This window comes from Carassius carassius, chromosome 22, assembly GCF_963082965.1.
Source record: "Carassius carassius chromosome 22, fCarCar2.1, whole genome shotgun sequence".
In the NCBI taxonomy this organism is placed as follows: Eukaryota; Metazoa; Chordata; class Actinopteri; order Cypriniformes; family Cyprinidae; genus Carassius; species Carassius carassius.
In genome coordinates, this window is record NC_081776.1 from 21,014,535 (window position 1) to 21,034,886 (window position 20,352).

The 20,352-nt window shown below is 39.5% G+C and overlaps 1 protein-coding gene and 5 non-coding genes across 10 annotated transcripts in view; 2 read left to right on the plus strand and 4 right to left on the minus strand.

The window, feature by feature from the left end:
• Window positions 1–4,898: 4,898 nt before the first annotated feature.
• On the minus strand, window positions 4,899–4,981 carry trnal-cag (transfer RNA leucine (anticodon CAG)). The gene has a single exon. It is a non-coding gene; the product is annotated as a tRNA-Leu (tRNA).
• A 97-nt stretch (window positions 4,982–5,078) lies between these two features.
• On the plus strand, window positions 5,079–5,152 carry trnam-cau (transfer RNA methionine (anticodon CAU)). The gene has a single exon. It is a non-coding gene; the product is annotated as a tRNA-Met (tRNA).
• Window positions 5,153–6,355: 1,203 nt separating this feature from the next.
• Window positions 6,356–6,438, minus strand: trnal-cag (transfer RNA leucine (anticodon CAG)). Its single transcript has one exon. It is a non-coding gene; the product is annotated as a tRNA-Leu (tRNA).
• A 97-nt stretch (window positions 6,439–6,535) lies between these two features.
• Window positions 6,536–6,609, plus strand: trnak-cuu (transfer RNA lysine (anticodon CUU)). Its single transcript has one exon. It is a non-coding gene; the product is annotated as a tRNA-Lys (tRNA).
• A 1,203-nt stretch (window positions 6,610–7,812) lies between these two features.
• On the minus strand, window positions 7,813–7,895 carry trnal-cag (transfer RNA leucine (anticodon CAG)). The gene has a single exon. It is a non-coding gene; the product is annotated as a tRNA-Leu (tRNA).
• Window positions 7,896–17,003: 9,108 nt separating this feature from the next.
• LOC132099113 (rab-3A-interacting protein-like) overlaps window positions 17,004–20,352 on the minus strand; it is a 63,647-nt gene continuing 60,298 nt past the window's right edge. For 3 of the 5 annotated variants that reach the window (XM_059505565.1, XM_059505563.1, XM_059505561.1), the window contains one exon: window positions 17,004–17,514. In XM_059505565.1, the coding sequence (XP_059361548.1) occupies window positions 17,432–17,514 (83 nt within the window). In that variant the 3' untranslated portion in view covers window positions 17,004–17,431. The remainder of the gene's footprint in view (window positions 17,515–20,352) is intronic. The other 2 variants (XM_059505564.1, XM_059505562.1) reach the window with 1 other exon arrangement.

A 20,352-nucleotide genomic window follows, 5' to 3' on the forward strand; every position in this document is an offset into this window, starting at 1 on the left:
ATGGGCAAGAATTTAAGTATTTTATCAGTTCGTTACCAACTACACCTGATGTAATCTGTATACAAGAAACATGGTTATCACAGAAATTAGATTTTAGTATATATAATTATGTTAGTGTAAGGAATGATAGGGAAGATGGTGTAGGGGGTGGGTGTGCTACATTTATCAAGAAGAATATTCCATATCAAGTTATATCAAAAGGAAGGGCGGAAGAGTATATTATTGTTAAAATATGGACTAAGCAAGAGAAGTTTTCTGTGGTAAATTATTATAATCCATGTAGAAGATTAGATGGTAATAATTTAAATCAGATTGTTGAACTAGCAAGTGACCGCATTGTTTTATGTGGAGATTTTAATGCCCATAGTTCATTATGGGGAGGGGGGAGAACTGATTTAAATGGGCTAATAGTAGAACAGTTGTTGGATGAGTTTGATTTGGTATGCATTAATGATGGGAGAAGCACAAGAATAGATGTTCACATGGGTAAAAGTTCAGCACTTGATTTAACACTAGTGTCAAAAGAGGTGGCAGGTATTTGTGAGTGGGAGTTATGGGAGGAATCAACTATGGGTAGTGATCATTTTCCTGTTGTATGTAAGTTAGGTGTGAGAAAGGATGAGAGGGAAGAAGGAAGAGAGGATAAATGGATATTAAATAAGGCAATGTGGGGTAAATTTGAATATCTATGTGAGGAGGCGAGTAGTGAAATTGATTTAAGCCAGGATATAGATGAAATTGAAGAAAAGTTTAAAGAAGTACTGATTAGAGTGGCTAACTTATGTATTCCAAAAAGCAAAGGAAAAATGAATAGGAAACCAGTTCCATGGTGTACGGAAGAGTGTGGGAAAAGCATTAAAGTAATAAATAAGGCATTTAAAATGCTGAAGAGTAATCTTAACTTCCAAAGATTGATAGAATACAAAAAGGCCCAGGCTCAAGTTAGGAAAGTAGTAAAGAAGGCAAAAAGAGACAGTTGGAGAGAATATTGTAATAAAATAGGTAGAACGACTCCATTAGGAAATGTGTGGGGAATGATAAGGAAAATGAGGGGAATTAGAAAGGACTGGCAGTTTCCAGTTTTAAAAGCAGGTGAAACCATAGCAGTAACAAATAGGGAAAAAGCTGATATCATAGCTAAGGCCTTGGTTGAAATTCATAGTTCTAGTAATCTGTCAGAGGCTGGGAAAAGAGGAAGAGAAGTGACTAGAGATGCATACCCAGAGGCACTAATAAGAAAGGAAAGTACAGAGGATGCTATGGATTCCCCTTTAACATTAAGTGAAATGAAACGGGCAATAGATAAAGCTAAGGTAACTGCTCCAGGAAAAGATCAGATTAGTTATAGTATGTTGAAACAGTTTGGAATTTTAATGCAAATGAAACTTTTAGGTATATATAATAAGAGCTGGGAAGAAGGGAGATTACCAATAAGTTGGAAAGAGGCTATTATTATACCTATAGCAAAACCAGGTAAGGATTCAACGAATCCAGCAAATTACAGGCCCATTGCCCTTACGTCGCATGTTGGGAAAATTATGGAACGGATGATTGTAGAAAGAATGACATTTTATATAGAAAGTAAATATCTTTTATCCCCTTATCAAAGTGGGTTTAGGAAAGGACGGGGAACAATGGACCCTGTGGTTTGCTTGGAAACAAAAGTTAGAAAAGCTATGATAAATAAGGAATCGGTTATGGCAGTTTTCTTGGATGTGGAAAAAGCTTATGATATGGTATGGAAAGAGGGGCTATTGATTAAATTAGATAAAATGGGTATTAAGGGAAGAGTTTTTAATTGGGTCAAAAGTTTTCTATCTGAAAGGTATATTCAGGTTAAACTTGGTGCTTCAGTGTCTAATAAATTCAAAGTGGATAATGGCACCCCGCAGGGTAGTGTGATAAGCCCATTACTTTTCTCTATTATGATTAATGATGTTTTTAGTAAAATAAGGTATGATATTGGGAAATCATTATTTGCTGATGACGCTGCCCTTTGGAAAAATGGTAAGAGCTTGTTGTTAGTTCAAGAGAAGATACAGGAAGCTGTAGGTTTAATTGAAGAATGGTCTTATTCATGGGGTTTTAAATTTTCAGTGGAAAAGACAAAGATGATGATTTTTACTCAAAAGAGGGATAGGGTGGCTAAGGTGTTATTGTATGGGAATCAAATTGAGCAGGTAAATTACTTTCGGTTTTTAGGGGTAACATTTGACTCTAAACTAACTTGGACAGAGCAGGTAAGGATAGTAGAGGAAAAGTGTAAGAAGATTTTAAATATAATGAGGTGCTTAAGTGGGATAGAGTGGGGTTCTAGTAAAGGAGCCTTAAGAGGGATATATGTGGCTTTAGTAAGACCAGTAATTGAATATGGAAGTATAGTGTTTAGATCTGCATCGAAAACATCATTAAAGAGACTGGAAGTTATACAAAATCAAGCACTACGAATTTGTTGTGGAGCCATAAGGTCCTCTCCGGCTTGTGCATTACAAGTTGAGGTGGGCGAGCTTCCATTAAGTTTAAGATTTGAGCAACTGATGATGAACTATTGGACTAATCTAAAAGGTCATAATGAAAGATGGCATCCTACAGTTAAGTGTCTTATTCCTTGTTGGGAAAGTGGGAAGGCTAAGATAGAATGTTTTGCTTGGGCATCTAGTAAAATAGCAATTGAAATGAAATTGCTGGAGAATAAGTTCAGTCCTACTGTTCCTTTTTCAAGTACGCCGCCTTGGTTGTTTTCGTTTCACTAATTATAGACTTCAATATTCAAGGAGAAATAAAAAGACTTAATGGGAAAGGAAACTGGGTAGAAAAAGTGGAGGACAGAATAAGGTCTATATATAATTCATTTATAGCTGCATTTACGGATGGTTCAAAAGATCCTAAGAGTGGTGTTACTGGTTTTGCATTCACTATTCCAGAATTAAAGATTAATGTTAAGGAAAGAACCTCTGATCATTTGACAGTATTTACTGTGGAAATGTTAGCTATTTTAAGGGTATTACAGTGGGTAGAGGAAAACAAAATTACCAAGGTTCTAATTTGCTCGGATAGTTTATCATCATTAATGTCTCTTCAGTCTTTATCATCTAATAGTAGACTTGATATTGTGTACGAAATTTATGAGACTGTATATAGACTGCAACATATTAATGCAGCGGTCAGATTTTTGTGGATTCCAGCTCATAGGGGAATTGAGGGAAATGAGACAGCAGATATGTTGGCTAAGCAAGCTATGAAACTCGACAGAATTACAAAAGTGGCACTAAGTAAAGCTGAAGTTAAAGTAAAAATAAAGGAAAATATTATGAAGACATGGCAGAGACAATGGGATGAAGGGAAGAAAGGGCGACATTTGTACAATATTGTGCAAGAAGTAGGGAAAAGGAAATCTATAGATCGATGTACTAGAGAAAGTAGCATTATTTCGAGGTTGAAATTAGGACATACTGGATTAAATAAAACTATGTATTTATTGAAAAAGCACCCTTCAGGTTTGTGTGATTGTGGAGGGGGAGAGGAATCAGCTGAACATGTGATTAGTGAATGTGTTAAATATGGAAATCAAAGGATAAAATTAAAAGAGGAATTACTGAAATTTGGGGAAAATGTGTTGAATCTTAAAAATCTTTTTAAAATTGGAGAGCAGGTAATGGGAGATTTGTTTAACTTTTTGAAAGAAACTGGTTTAATGAAAAGGATTTAATTGATTGGTGAAGTTATTATAAAGGTAGAAAGAAGGTAAAGTGAGTGTTGTTTTTTTTTTTGTTTTTTTTTGTCGCTTGTGATGCTTACATTTCTGGCCCACACTCCAGCACAGTAGGTGGCGGTTATGCACCTTAAATGTCGGTTGCCACCCGCCAATAAAAAGAAAGAAGAAGAAGAAGTGTCCGGCCTTCCAGGGACTGAGTTTGACACCCGTGGCTTAGAAAGAAAGAGTGAGGTTCTCTGTCCCCTTCCGTGTGGGTTTCCCTGTGTCTCCTGGGGGCAAAAGGCCACAGCTCCTCTTCAGGGCAGGTGAAATGATGTTTTGTGGAAAACTGTGAGGTTCCAGGTAAATTTCCTGAATCTCATCCAGCGACATTGCGTGTAGACCCGTGCCATCCTTTTATATACAATGAAGTGAAAATTCTGCATTCATGCTGGCTAACACTGCATGAAGGCAGTAATAGCATCCCTCTCATATTCATGTAACACATGGCCACGTCCTCCTGAGGTTTTGTGAAGTTTCAAAGGCAATATTGCTGCACTGGCCCGATCCTGCAGATTTGCCTTATACAACGTTCGGAAGATTAGACCCTTCCGATCAGAGCAGGCTACACAACTCCTTGTCCAAGCTCTTTGTTTTCTCCAGACTGGGCTACTGTTATGCTCCCTTGGCGGGTCTTCCGGCACGTACTATCAAGCCTCTGCAACTGACCCAGGATGCAGCAGTGAGAGTGGTCTTCAACGAGCCAAAGAAAGCCCACGTCACACCTCTCTTCGTAATATTGCACTGGCTACCAATAGCTGTTCGCATCAGATTCAAGATACTGATGTTTGCCTACAAGATAACCACTGGCTCTGCAGCAATATACCTAAAGTCGCTGGTTCAGTCCTATGCTTGCGTTCTGCAAGTGAACGACGCCTCGTGATGCCATCCCAAAGAGGCACAAAATCACTCTCATGGACCTTTTCCTGGACTGTTCTCAGCTGGTGGATCGGCTTGCCTATCTCAATTCGAGCAGCGGAGGCTTTAACCATTTTCAAAAAGTGTCTAAAGACTCATGCTTGTCTTCAACGCATGCCCAATGAATACTTGCATTTGCTTAATGCTGTGTTTTGTCAAAGTTAATGCCCTGCTGGCTCAACGTAGCAGAAGACTGAAGTCTCTGTCTGCAGCCAAAGGATACATCTGTCAGAAGTGGGATTCGAACCCACGCCTCCAGGGGAGACTGCGACCTGAACGCAGCGCCTTAGACCGCTCGGCCATCCTGACACACTTTGCTTGGCTAGGGATGGCCTGTTGGAGCCACACCTGAATGCAAGGACCTAGAAGCTACTTATTCTCTGTTTGGGCGCCCTTTAGCCCACAAGCCTCGTTGGCGCAGTTAGGCATCGCGTCAGTCTCATAATCTGAAGGTCATGAGTTCGAGCCTCACACGGGGCAGAGTGGTGCTTTTTCTGATCACTGAGGGCGCTTAGACCAGGGGAATCAAACTAAATTCCTTTAGGGCCCGAGCCCTGTAGAGTGTTGTTCCAACCCTTCTCAAACACACAAGGCATGTAGTTTTCAAATGAGCCTGAAGGCCATGATTAGTTGGATCAGGTGTGTTCAATCAGGCTTGAATCTAAACTCTGCAGGTCTCCGGCCTTCCAGGGACTGAGTTTGACACCCATGGCTTAGAAAGAAAGAGTGAGGTTCTCTGTCCCCTTCCGTGTGGGTTTCCCTGTGTCTCCTGGGGGCAAAAGGCCACAGCTCCTCTTCAGGGCAGGTGAAATGATGTTTTGTGGAAAAGGTTGAGGTTTCAGGTAAATTTCCTGAATCTCATCCAGCGACATTGCGTGTAGACCCGTGCCATCCTTTTATATACAATGAAGTGAAAATTCTGCATTCATGCTGGCTAACACTGCATGAAGGCAGTAATAGCATCCCTCTCATATTCATGTAACACATGGCCACGTCCTCCTGAGGTTTTGTGAAGTTTCAAAGGCAATATTGCTGCACTGGCCCGATCCTGCAGATTTGCCTTATACAACGTTCGGAAGATTAGACCCTTCCGATCAGAGCAGGCCACACAACTCCTTGTCCAAGCTCTTTGTTTTCTCCAGACTGGGCTACTGTTATGCTCCCTTGGCTGGTCTTCCGGCACGTACTATCAAGCCTCTGCAACTGACCCAGGATGCAGCAGTGAGAGTGGTCTTCAACGAGCCAAAGAAAGCCCACAACACACCTCTCTTCGTAATTTTGCACTGGCTACCAATAGCTGTTCGCATCAGATTCAAGATACTGATGTTTGCCTACAAGATAACCACTGGCTCTGCAGCAATATACCTAAAGTCGCTGGTTCAGTCCTATGCTTGCGTTCTGCAAGTGAACGACGCCTCGTGATGCCATCGTAAAGAGGCACAAAATCACTCTCATGGACCTTTTCCTGGACTGTTCCCAGCTGGTGGATCGGCTTGCCTATCTCAATTCGAGCAGCAGAGGCTTTAACCATTTTCAAAAAGTGTCTAAAGACTCATGCTTGTCTTCAACGCATGCCCAATGAATACCTGCATTTGCTTAATGCTGTGTTTTGTCAAAGTTAACGCCCTGCTGGCTCAACGTAGCAGAAGACTGAAGTCTCTGTCTGCAGCCAAAGGATACATCTGTCAGAAGTGGGATTCGAACCCACGCCTCCAGGGTAGACTGCGACCTGAACACAGCGCCTTAGACCGCTCGGCCATCCTGACACACTTTGCTTGGCTAGGGATGGCCTGTTGGAGCCACACCTGAATGCAAGGACCTAGAAGCTACTTATTCTCTGTTTGGGCGCCCTTTAGCCCACAAGCCTCATTGGTGCAGTTAGGCAGCGCGTCAGTCTCTTAATCTGAAGGTCATGAGTTCGAGCCTCACACGGGGCAGAGTGGTGCTTTTTCTGATCACTGAGGGCGCTTAGACCAGGGGAATCAAACTAAATTCCTTTAGGGCCCAAGCCCTGTAGAGTGTTGTTCCAACCCTTCTCAAACACACAAAGCATGTAGTTTTCAAATGAGCCTGAAGGCCATGATTAGTTGGATCAGGTGTGTTCAATCAGGCTTGAATCTAAACTCTGCAGGTCTCCGGCCTTCCAGGGACTGAGTTTGACACCCATGGCTTAGAAAGAAAGAGTGAGGTTCTCTGTCCCCTTCCGTGTGGGTTTCCCTGTGTCTCCTGGGGGCAAAAGGCCACAGCTCCTCTTCAGGGCAGGTGAAATGATGTTTTGTGGAAAACTGTGAGGTTCCAGGTAAATTTCCTGAATCTCATCCAGCCACATTGCGTGTAGACCCGTGCCATCCTTTTATATACAATGAAGTGAAAATTCTGCATTAATTCTGGCTAACACTGCATGAAGGCAGTAATAGCATCCCTCTCATAGTCATGTGACACATGGCCACGTCCTCCTGAGGTTTTGTGAAGTTTCAAAGGCAATATTGCTGCACTGGCCCGATCCTGCAGATTTGCCTTATACAACGTTCGGAAGATTAGACCCTTCCGATCAGAGCAGGCCACACAACTCCTTGTCCAAGCTCTTTGTTTTCTCCAGACTGGGCTACTGTTATGCTCCCTTTGCGGGTCTTCCGGCATGTACTATCAAGCCTCTGCAACTGACCCAGGATGCAGCAGCGAGAGTGGTCTTCAACGAGCCAAAGAAAGCCCACGTCACACCTCTCTTCGTAATTTTGCACTGGCTACCAATAGCTGTTCGCATCAGATTCAAGATACTGATGTTTGCCTACAAGATAACCACTGGCTCTGCAGCAATATACCTAAAGTCGCTGGTTCAGTCCTATGCTTGCGTTCTGCAAGTGAATGACGCCTCGTGATGCCATCCCAAAGAGCCACAAAATCACTCTCATGGACCTTTTCCTGGACTGTTCCCAGCTGGTGGATCGGCTTGCCTATCTCAATTCGAGCAGCGGATGCTTTAACCATTTTCAAAAAGTGTCTAAAAACTCATGCTTGTCTTCAACGCCTGCCCAATGAATACTTGCATTTGCCTAATGCTGTGTTTTGTCAAAGTTAACGCCCTGCTGGCTCAACGTAGCAGAAGACTGAAGTCTCTGTCTGCAGCCAAAGGATACATCTGTCAGAAGTGGGATTCGAACCCACGCCTCCAGGGGAGACTGCGACCTGAACGCAGCACCTAAGACCGCTCGGCCATCCTGACACACTTTGCTTGGCTAGGGATGGCCTGTTGGAGCCACACCTGAATGCAAGGACCTAGAAGCTACTTATTCTCTGTTTGGGCACCCTTTAGCCCACAAGCCTCGTTGGCAGAGTTAGGCAGCGCGTCAGTCTCATAATCTGAGGGTCGTGAGTTCGAGCCTCACACGGGGCAAAGCGGTGCTTTTTCTAATCACTGAGGGTGCTTAGACCAGGGGAATCAAACTAAATTCCTTTAGGGCCCGAGCCCTGTAGAGTGTTGTTCCAACCCTTCTCAAACACACAAGGCATGTAGTTTTCAAATGAGCCTGAAGGCCATGATTAGTTGGATAAGGTGTGTTCAATCAGGCTTGAATCTAAACTCTGCAGGTCTCCGGTCTTCCAGGGCCTGAGTTTGACACCCGTGGCTTAGAAAGAAAGAGTGAGGTTCTCTGTCCCCTTCCGTGTGGGTTTCCCTGTGTCTCCTGGGGGCAAAAGGCCACAGCTCCTCTTCAGGGCAGGTGAAATGATGTTTTGTGGAAAACTGTGAGGTTCCAGGTCAATTTCTTGAATCTCATCCAGCGACATTGCGTGTAGACCCGTGCCATCCTTTTATATACAATGAAGTGAAAATTCTGCATTCATGCTGTCTAACACTGCATGAAGGAAGTAATAGCATCCCTCTCATATTCATGTAACACATGGCCACGTCCTCCTGAGGTTTTGTGAAGTTTCAAAGGCCATATTGCTGCACTGGACCGATCCTACAGATTTGCCTTATACAACGTTCGGAAGATTAGACTAGGGCTGCAACTAACGATTATTTTGATAATCGATTAATCTGTCGATTATTTTTACGATTAATCGATTTATGTGCTTATATTTTAGTTTTTTCCATTTTTTCCCCAAGTAAATTATTAATAAATGGTCTTTATCCTTCAGCATAGATTTTTAAGAGATTTTAACCATTTTGCATTGTCATATCCTCATTAAAAATATACCTGGAGTTGTTTTATTGTGTTAGTAATCCTTTGTCGAACTCTTCTGCAATCAGAACACTGACCCATACTCTAGCAAATTTCACAAGGAGATATCAAATGTTTTCACCATGGCAGTCCTTAGAGCTCCTAAAGTAGTTTAACATCCCGGACAAAGCTTATTAAGGAATCTTTCAGAACATATTTTCTCGAAGAATAAGGATAAAACAGAATAAAATTGCAGTGCATTGTATTTTATTATTTACTGGAAAACAGCTTTATAGCTTTTGCTGTGAAATTGTAAACAATCCTTCGAAAAAAGTGCCAATGGCATGAAACCTGAATGGAACTCACAATTTAAAGTAAAATCCATCAGAAGGTTGTCCAGAAAAAAAAATTGGACACACACAAAAACCCTGCTGTGTGAAAAAGAGCAGTGAATACTTAGAAAAAAAAGTGTATTTCAAATATCTTTAAACATTTATCTCTCTCATTCAGTCATAATTAGGCTGCACGACTGAATTTTGAACTGGTAAACGACAAACTGATCACAGAACATGTTTGTAAAGCTTTAAATGTTAACTGTTAAAAAGCAATGTTATCAGCTTTTACGACTAAACATTTGCAAACAACATTGTACTGGAGAATCTGCACAAATGAAAGTCTTAGGGGCCGTTCACATATCGTGCCTAAAAACGCGTGGAAAACGCTAGGCGCGCCACTTTCTCCTCCTTTCCAAAGCGCTCGTGCAGTTGCGCCCCTGAGGCGTCTGCCTTTGATAAGCAACCATGACGTGCTGTCTCCTTGAAGACGCGGAAATTTCAGCAAAGGATAAATGGATTTGCAGCTCAAAAAATCGCTTGCAGTAGCTCTGCTACTAAATTTATTTCGAAATGGAAATCCATATACAACTATGATCAGCTGTTCCTTTCATCTTGACTGAGCTTTTAACGTTGTTACGGGAAAGGATGAAGCTGATTGGTTAGTTCTTGTCACATGACCCGCGGTGCGCTTGCTGCATTCTGAAAAGTTGAAATGTTTTAACTCGATGCGGTGTTGGAAATAACGAACTTGAGCGCGCAAAAGACGCGATATGTGAACGTCCCCTTAAACAGTTCCGTAGTGCAGAGTTTACAGGTTACTCTTCTTTTTTGAAGGCTCAAAGTAATACTCCCACATCCTGCTGAATGCTGCAGAGACGCTGTTCGGGAAGCACGTGACAAAACGAGGCCAGCTATTGGCTATTCGCTACTTCTCCTGTTGTACTGGCTGAGTAAAACCTCCGGTTGCTCATTACTGCCACACTTTGGTCACCGCAGATTTGAAATATGCACGAAATGAGCCGCTTACGGCAAATAAAAGTTATTTAGCAACGAATCGATGACTAAATTAGTTGACAACTATTTTAATAATCGATTTTAATCGATTAAATCGATTCGTTGTTTCAGCTCTAGATTAGACCCTTCCGATCAGAGAAGGCCACACAACTCCTTGTCCAAGCTCTTTGTTTTCTCCAGACTGGGCTACTGTTATGCTCCCTTGGCGGGTCTTCCGGCACGTACTATCAAGCCTCTGCAACTGACCCAGGATGCAGCAGCGAGAGTGGTCTTCAACGAGCCAAAGAAAGCCCACGTCACACCTCTCTTCGTAATTTTGCACTGGCTACCAATAGCTGTTCGCATCAGATTCAAGATACTGATGTTTGCCTACAAGATAACCACTGGCTCTGCAGCAATATACCTAAAGTCGCTGGTTCAGTCCTATGTTTGCGTTCTGCAAGTGAACGACGCCTCGTGATGCTATCCCAAAGAGGCACAAAATCACTTTCATGGACCTTTTCCTGGACTGTTCCCAGCTGGTGGATCGGCTTGCCTGTCTCAATTTCGAGCAGCGGAGGCTTTAACCATTTTCAAAAAGTGTCTAAAAACTCATGCTTGTCTTCAACGCCTGCCCAATGAATACTTGCATTTGCCTAATGCTGTGTTTTGTCAAAGTTAACGCCCTGCTGGCTCAACGTAGCAGAAGGCTGAAGTCTCTGTCTGCAGCCAAAGGATAGATCTGTCGGAAGTGGGATTCAAACCCACGGCTCCAGGGGAGACTGTGACCTTAACGCTAGCTGACGAAGGATAGTCTGACAATATTTCAGAAATGTTGAGCAATGTCGAACTGCGCAGCCAATCGCATCGAAGCGCTATGACATTTGGACGAATCGCGTCGAAGCGCCTTAACATTTCCAGCCAATCAAAAAGCGCAATTCATAACATTCTCTTGACATTCGTGACATTTGGCCACTCAGAGAGCAGGGGGATGTCGACGGCACGTTTCCGCGTATCACCGCTAGGTGGAGGGGTCAGCTCTTCTACTCAGGTGTCAATCAAGTTGCCGAACCGTGCTGAAGTTGTACGAAAGAATGACATCATCCTCAGGGGGCGTGTCAGAGGTAAAAAAGGTTCATTACTGAAGTTTGTGACCTATGACCAGGGTCATTGTCGCGTAGTTCGACATAAAAAGTGGTACGGGATTTATCAAAGGGTGAGTGTTTGTTACCTTTGCATGATAGAGAAATAAAAAATAATAATAATCATAATCGAACATTATTAGTATCTTTGTTTAATGTATTTGCATAAGAGAACAACACATCAGGCTTCAGAACAAATATTTACCTGGTCCCATTCATTTGAACGATGTAATGTGATGGCTGTGTTATGTTATGGCTAACAACAGTGTAAACCAGAGTGTGTCATAATTGTTTATAGACATTTATGTAATGTTGCAGGTATTTTGAGAAATGTTCCTCTCTTGTATCTTTCTCCTCTAAACAGAGATACCAGTTGTAACATTATATATACGATAAATGTGACTTGTGTCCTAGAAATTAATCAATGAATGAATAAATATATGAATTTAATGAAGTATTTTATGCTCTCTTAAGGGACTCACTTGTATTGTGCATTATATTTGTTATAATGCTTACAGATAGAGAAATGTCAGATGCTGTTTCGTGGCCAAACAACCTTGCTTGGAGGTGTGCTGAAATGCATCTGTGGTTTTCAAACTCCAAATGTAACATTAATGTAGCAAGTGTTTTTTATTAGTATATTTACTGAAAAGGTTTCTTTCTGAATTATGTATTGAAGTGTTTTTTTGTTTTGTTTTTTATTTGGTCGTCTTAAGCCTCTACTGGACCCGCACAAAGGCTGGTGGAAGAACCTCATGCTGCTGAAACAGCAAAGAAGGCCATGGAGCAGAGTCAGCCTGACCCCCAGCCTCTGCCCCTAGTCTACTGCACCTGTGGAAGCAAGAGTTGCAACACAATTTTCAATGGTAAGAATTACTATTTAACTTTTTTAATAATACCACTTAAGTATGAGCTCAATTAAAATTCAAGAAAGTTCAGAACGTAAGAAGAAGAAAAAAAGAAAAAGCAAGAATGCTATGAGATGCTGGCTGACCTACTAATTGTCACCCCTCTTGTACAGTGGGGGCACCTGTTGTCTGCTGAATGGTCAGTTTGAATATCTCAGATTTGGTTTAAGTCACATGGTCAAGGATAAATGTAGAATGTAACCTGTCTGCTTTCTCTCTTTCATCTCTGGGCTTTACTCTTGGATTGTCCTCTTCCTCTCTAACTGAGCTCTGCCTGGGTTGAAGGTCACTGAGCTAGACTCATGTCCCTCATGGCATCTCTCTCAATAGTTCTCATGTGTTAAAGCTACATTATCTTTCTTTCTCAATCTCAGGTAACATTCCACATAGACGCTGGCTATTATTAGCTGTACACATATTAACAATTATTCCATCATGCAAATACTTTGTAGTAATTTCAAGAGTCAATACTGCTAATAAATAATTCCTCTTATGGATGACACTTCTATTCAGAAAGAAATGTTTTTAAAAACCTGCATTTACTTAAAATAGTAATATTAATATAAATAGCAATTCTTGCTATTATAACACATTCTGTCTTCTCACATTTTTGGTTTAACAAACCAAGATTTACTTGCTCTCACATTGCTGCAGCAAAACCAAATCTTATGTGGCCAGGAGACCTTCTCAGGTTGAAGACCAGCCCAGCGCAACAGTGTCTAGTGCCTCTATACCAAGCAGTACTGTCCTCTGTAAGTAATGGCATAATCTATAAAGTATTCTATGAAGACACATTTCACGTTTCATTCTGTACGAATTATTAAACTTGTACAAATTTTTTTAATACCAGAAAACCATATTTTTGCCGATGTTTCAGGGTGTGCCAGTGTTCCAGGGTCTGCAAATGGTTCAAAGACTGTCAGCTGTCCATAGGATGCCACTGTTACAGCCTACAGTTGTGCAGAGCACCAATTCACAACCAGCTGCCAATCCACAAACCATGCCCAAGAGACCCTACAAGGCAAACACTTGCAGGAAGTGTGGACAATTCAAAACCAGTGCAACGGGACATACCCAGTACAGGGGCAAGGTGTACTGTCCACAGACTGAGAACGTTACAAAAGAACAGTGGTTAGAGGAAATGCGGAGAACTGTTCCCAAATAATGTATACACTGTATATTTGTATTTATTGTTGTGTGTATATAGTTGTTTAAATATAGTTCACTATTGTTAATATTTGTGTTTAACATTATTTTATTTAACTTTATTTACTGCTTTTTTAATCCTATTTAACTTTTACTTTTACCTTTTTAATTTATTGTTTGAAAACTTAATTTAATAATCATTACTGTTCTGTTAGCATAATTGTAAAATAAATAAAAAAACAAATTGAGATGCTTTTGGATTTCTACATTTATTTTCCTTTTATTTCCCTTTTAATTTAAATTTTTTTTGAAAACTTATATAAATTTAATTTGTTTAATATACATTAATGTTATGTTGGCATAATTGTAAAAAAAAGAAGAGAATTATTGCTTTTTTATTTGTACTTTAGTAAACATTTCATCAGTACACTGCAACAATAGAACGTATTCCTAAAAAGATTATTTGCACTTTGTCATTTGTCACAGACATTTTTCAGCATAATAATGACTATTTTTTGCATCCTTTTTTAATTAGAAATGACAGATTTGAAGGTGTCTTGAATGAATGTAACCTTAAAAATAATCTGATTTAATATCAATAAAATTACAACTAATAAAATGCTTAAATATGAATACAACTACAAATAACATGCTTAATCAGAATAAAAATTAATACAACAACTACTAAATAACTAATAATAACAAAACACATTTCCATTGGTGTATTAAATTTAATGAAAAAAATATCAAACAAAGCACATATATACATTTAATTAACCTTGAAACTTTATTTATTTAAAGCAATTAACAATATTACAAAAAGTTGTCTTTAGCTGGATTCGAACCCGAGTCGTGGGGAGCACCTGCAATAGAAAACAGTGTAATATAAATGCGCGAATTTACCGCAGGAAAGAAACCGGAAGATGTATCACTGCGCGCATGTAAAGGAAGATCTTTGAACGTCAAATTTTACCCTTTCTTTTCTTCCTCTTCTTCCCCCTCTCTTTTTCTTCCTTCCCTCTTTTCTTGCCTTCTTCCCCGTCTTTGACGGACTATTGTTCCCCAGCTTGAGCGCAGCGCCTTAGACCGCTCGGCCATCCTGACACCCTTGCTTGGCTAGAGATGGCCTGTTGCATTCACACCTGAAGGCAAGGACCTAGAAGCTACTTATTCTTTGTTCGGCCCCCCTTTAGCCCACAAGCCTTGTTGGCGCAGTTAGGCAGCGCAGCCAAACGATAGATCTGTCAGAAGTGGGATTTGAACCCACACCTCCAGGGGAGACTGCGACCTGAACGCAGCGCCTCCTGGGGGCAAAAGGTCACAGCTCCTCTTCAGTGCATCTAGTGAAATGATGTTTTGTGCAAAGAATTCGCAGGATTAATAAACTCTGCTGTCTGCTGCTTCTCTCCTGGTGAAAATGAACTGAGTTTGCGGTTGCCGCTTGTCGGTGCAGAACAGAAGGATGAAAGGGGCGTTTCAGCGCCGCCCACACATTCAAACAAATATTAAAGCATAATCTCATTTTTTACCCACAAACAAAAAATACGAAAAATTCAGCTACATTTTCGTTTTGCGTTTCTTAAACAAAACGAAAAAACGAAAATCAAACCGTTTATCATTTATCTTTATTTATTTGTAAATAGAAAATCAAATGACCAAAAGATACACGGACCATAATATAACCACAGTTTAAATAACAACTTTTTCCATGCTACTAGCAGTGTGCAATTGAACGTTTAGTCACTGGCTTGATTTAGGCTACTGATGCGTAAACAGCAAAAAGATGACAATGCTGTAGCATTTCTGTCAGGTCCATGTCTTTCCGTAAAAGTCTGTTTGCAATTCTTTCATCAAATTGTAAAAATAGTAAAATGAACTAAAACAAATAATCTCTTCGACTCTGCTGAGACATTCACAAAGTAAAAAATATAAACAACTACTTTTTCTACAGGATCCTTTGGAATGTAATGTAATGTCATTCATTCAGTAAGCCTTTTTCCATTGGACAACTGTATCTCAATGAGTGGCAATTTATGTCAGACAGTATTGAGAAAATGTTTGACATAAAGCACAATAAAAAAAGGAAAAAAAAAAAAAAAGACTGTGAATTCAATTAAAAGCTTCCACCATGGACTGTAGGCTACTGGTTACTGCAAGTTCGGAGCTTAAGCATAAGCGATTAAGTGAATTTCAGTTGTCTCTGCTCATTTAATTGATTGGTGGGGATTTGAATATCCACTTATAAAAAAAAAAAGCGAATACTACTCTCCCATATAATATGCTTACATTTACAACGTCACAAAGTCATGCATACGTGGTGGAATGCCAAAACGCTATTGCTATACCATTGCAGCTGTTTCTTAAAGTCCCTAATAAAAGGCAAGGGTGGGGTGTCAACACATAAACAGGAATGATGGAAAAATTATTATAAAAAATATTTCAGTTGTATACTGCAAATTTTCGATGTTTTATTCATTTTAATTCATTTAATTTATTTAGATGATGCCTGTGCACCCCATGTCATGTTTAACTTTATGCCCCCCATTTTTTATCAAAACATTTCAGAAATTAAACATTTCATTATAAAAGGGCATTCATCAGATTACTGTATGTGTAAAACTGCATTATGTACTTTTGAATAAATTTATATACGAGCATCATATTTCATAATTATTCTAATATAGTTCATTAACATACGTAGTGGATAAAAGTGTCTTTATATGCATTTTACAGTGACTTCAACATGGCTTTTCCAACCAGGATGTTGAATTATGTTTTCTAAAATTAATATTTAGATGATACAATTCATGCCTGCCACCTTTAAGGCCTGTTCACACCAAAAATAACTGTAAAGAAAACTATAAAATTAACGTTATTGGCATCCACACCAACAGACAGTAATATTCTGTTTATTATAAGCATGTGCAGCATTTTTTGCCATCTGCCTCTTCAAATGCTCAACTCCTCAAAGTTGGGTGAATTCTGATTGCCTTCTGATTATTTTTAAATATTATAAGATATATTATGAGATATTTTTTATAAAAGTCCAGGTAATTTAAGATTGAAATATTATATAGGCACTGGAACGCACACCCAAGCTTCTGGGTTTACCATATGTGTATGTGTGTTGATCATTGTTTATATGTGAATAAAATCCAAAATTAAATTAATTTATTTTATCTAAGCAATCTTACCTCTTCACAAAACTTGGATTAAACAGCCGGATTAAACAGCCAAATTAATATGGATTTGTTTTATAAGGACTTTATCACTTTTTTTGGATCTTTAAGTTTTGGTTACATGTAATTTCAATAGAGAAACGGAAACCTCTCAGATTTCATGAAAATTTTCTTCATTTGTGTTTTGAGATTAACAAAAAGTCTACATGAGGCATGATAAAATTGTGATCTATTTAAAAATGATCCCTGTTTTCCAGCTCATGAATTATCAAAACACTGACAGGCAATCAGAATTGGAATGATTATTAAATTTTTATAGTTATGTTATAATAATAGTTATAATTTTATATCGTTATACTTATCATCCTTGATGTGAACAGCCCTTTACAGCTGCAAAATGTCTTCATGTATCTTCACATGCTGTGGCTCTAAGAGGTCCCTGCTTCATTAGGACAATCACCAGTGTTTACTCTCCTCTGGAGGTGCACAACTTTATTCAGGCTTCCAGAAAGGCACTAAAATCAAAATGAGGGAGGCTAAATGAGACTCATGAGGAAATACACAGAGTGGTTTGAGAGAATATAGACAGAACATTCCAGATATAACAACAACTTCACAACAGCACACAGCTAGCTACAGCACTGAACATATCAATGTAAGAGAGTTTGAGATGCGTTTATTTGAGTGTGTTTCATCCTTCAATGTGCAGATTCTTCAGAGAGAACACAACCTCCAGCTACAGTTCATGCTTTAGTGTCTTCTCCTTCTGTTTCAATAAATATAATGAGGTGTGGTGGTCCCTGGGAAGCCACTTTGACAGGACTAGTAAACTCCATCATGTCAAGGAGTGGCCGGGTTAAGACGATGGAATTCCCTGACTGCGATGGCTATGTTCACAGTTCGTCTTTGTAGTACCCTAACTTGGTTTTGGACATTTCCTTCCGTAGCTGCATGACCTCCCAGAACATCTGCTCTGCTTGGTAAAACACAGCAACATGTACGTGTTAGAAGGGACATTTTCAAGGCCTGTGACTGTCCCATAGACTGCTAAATAAAATACACTGTCAGGGTCCAGAAAAGTATGAAAAGCATCGTCAGAAATGCCATCAGTGGTTCAATAGTAACATTATGAAGCGACGATAATACTTTTTGTATGTGAATAAAACAAAAATAATGACTATTCAACAATTTGTCTCCTCTGTGTCTCCACATCAGCGTAGCGCTATTTTGGAGAATATGAGCAGACAGTACTCCTCTGTGTCAGCCATGCCACAATCGTAAGATGCCTGCATACAGCTCATATTCTCCAAAATGGTGCTACGCTGACTATTCTGACGATGCTTTTCATACTTTTCTGGACCCCTGACAATCATTTACATAAAAGTTTTAGAGCATTTATCAAGCAGAATTTTTCAAGTTTGTTGGAACAGAAATGTAAACTTAAATATACATTTAAAAATAAATAAAATTTTATAAATAAAAATCAATTAAACTGAAAAATATGTATAAAAAAATAAAATATATCAAAAATAAATAGTACGTAGCTCTGCAAAAACACTGGCAACCAGCAACATTTGTGTTTGGTATAAATGACACAGAACATCTAAAGTGCATTCTAATTTCAAACTTACATCGCAGTCTGTTCATTATTAAAATAAAGTCAACCAAACATATAAAAGGTTACACTGGACAATTTAAATAGACCGTAGTATACCGGTCCACTCTGCTGTTATGCCAAGGACGTTTTTGCTCACGTGAAAAGGATGATCTTTTCCGTCTAGTGTACATAATAAAAAAATATATATATTATAGTTTAACATTCAGATACATTGCGAATATGGAAACATTTGGATATGTACAGAACGAGACATGAGCAATAACCTCCAAATACATCTGGCCAAACCCGCGCTCGCTCGTCCTCGTATGCAAGCACTCATGCACTGTCACGATCTAATGCACTGTAAATGCCGGATTATTTAAAACAAATAGGCCAAGCGGAACGCAAAAATTCTAAATCAAACATTTTGCAGAACAGGATCAAATAAAGTACTGGTCATAATACTTTCATAAAATGTTTGATGTAAAAAAAGCGGTTAACTGCGGCAGCACAGTCACAAGTGCCACAGTTACGTTTGGGATAATTTTATTTCAATACTATAGTGCATGCTTCCCAACCTTTTTCAACTCGCGGCCCACGCAACCAAACACAAATGTTTGCGCAGTCCACTGCACCAAAATTAACTGACCCCGCTATTGTTAGGTTAATAACTTAGTACTCAGAAACTAGATTGTTAACTGTCTTTATTGAATTAACTGGCAATAAACAGAAGATAACTTGGGCTGCATGGCACCGCTTGGCACAACTGCTGTTGGTCTGTAGCATATGCAGCAAAAATATCTAAGATAAATCAGCCAGCTCGAATAGTGGAAGCATAATTACAGTTTAATATTTATTTTTTGTTTTTTAATTATATGAAATGATAATTCCTAGTGCCCGTGTTTCAGGGAGTTAATTTCTCAGTGCCTGTTTATGTGTGCTTTATTTTTGTTATGTTATGACTCAGACATTTTTATTATTTCTTTTAATAGTAATTGGTGGCCCACCTGCAATACCATCGCGGCCCACAGGTTGAAAACCACTGCTATAGTGTCATTTGAAAACATTGCAATTGCGTTTTAAAATACAACTATGATCACCATGAAACCATTTAAAGAGGCGCATTCAGCGGTCTTCCTTGACGGGAAACAGTCAACAAAGTAAAATGATCTCCAACGGAAGGCACGCTCTCTCCATTTTATCAGATGATCATAATCACATCTATTCATTTTACAGTCCTGCTACTAGCATTTTATTCAGACTAAAACCCTTTTAACTCGAGTGAGAAAGCTTTTTTTCCAAGTGGCTTTTGCACATAATAATAATAATACCACTGCAGAAGCATTTTGCAGCATTAAGGTTATTAATTGATCATTATTTTAAACGATGATCGATCATGGAAATGATAGAATATTGACATCCCTAAATACAAATGAGTTGGAAGCCTGGCTATTGTCTGCATTAAACCATGCTTCCGAACAAATGTCATTCACCGTTCTGGGCAGCTCCAGGACAGCTGTCTCTCCGAGCACGGTGATGTCTGTGAGCGGGCAGAGTAACGTAGCCCTCAATCATGCTGCAGTGTTTGTGAGAGCTGCCAACTTCTCCACCCCATTTACAGAGTGAAATTCTCTGACTACTATTTTCTCCCAGGACTGTTGTTGAATCTTCCAAAAGTTTTGGCTTGGGGTCCTTCACAAGCGGCAGCAGCACTTTCCACTGCACCAATAACACGGGCTGCCCGCCGACGTGCCTGACTTTAAATCGGCACTACTAAACACGGATATCGGCCGATGCCGATATATAAAAAATTACAAATATCGGCCCGATATGTCGTCAACCTCTAGTATACACCCACAAGATGAAAACTGGTTTATACTGGTTTTGTATTTTCTATATTTTTAGCATTTCAGTTGTACAGGGAAGCAGGTTATCTCTCTCAATGTATTCCACCAGGCTAAAATTACATGACCAGCATGTTTCCCTAAATGTCTAAGAGTCTTTGTAGATACCAGAAACTGTTGATTGCATAGTGTAGTTTGGTGATGCAGAAAATCACCAGAAAAGTAACTTTTTCTTAAAAATAAATAAATAAATAACAATAATAGTAATTAGAATAAAGCATTTATGAGTATATACCTTACATAACAAATTCACTTGAATATACAATGATTTCATACTGGAACACCATCAATTATTTTTATATTTAAAACTAAA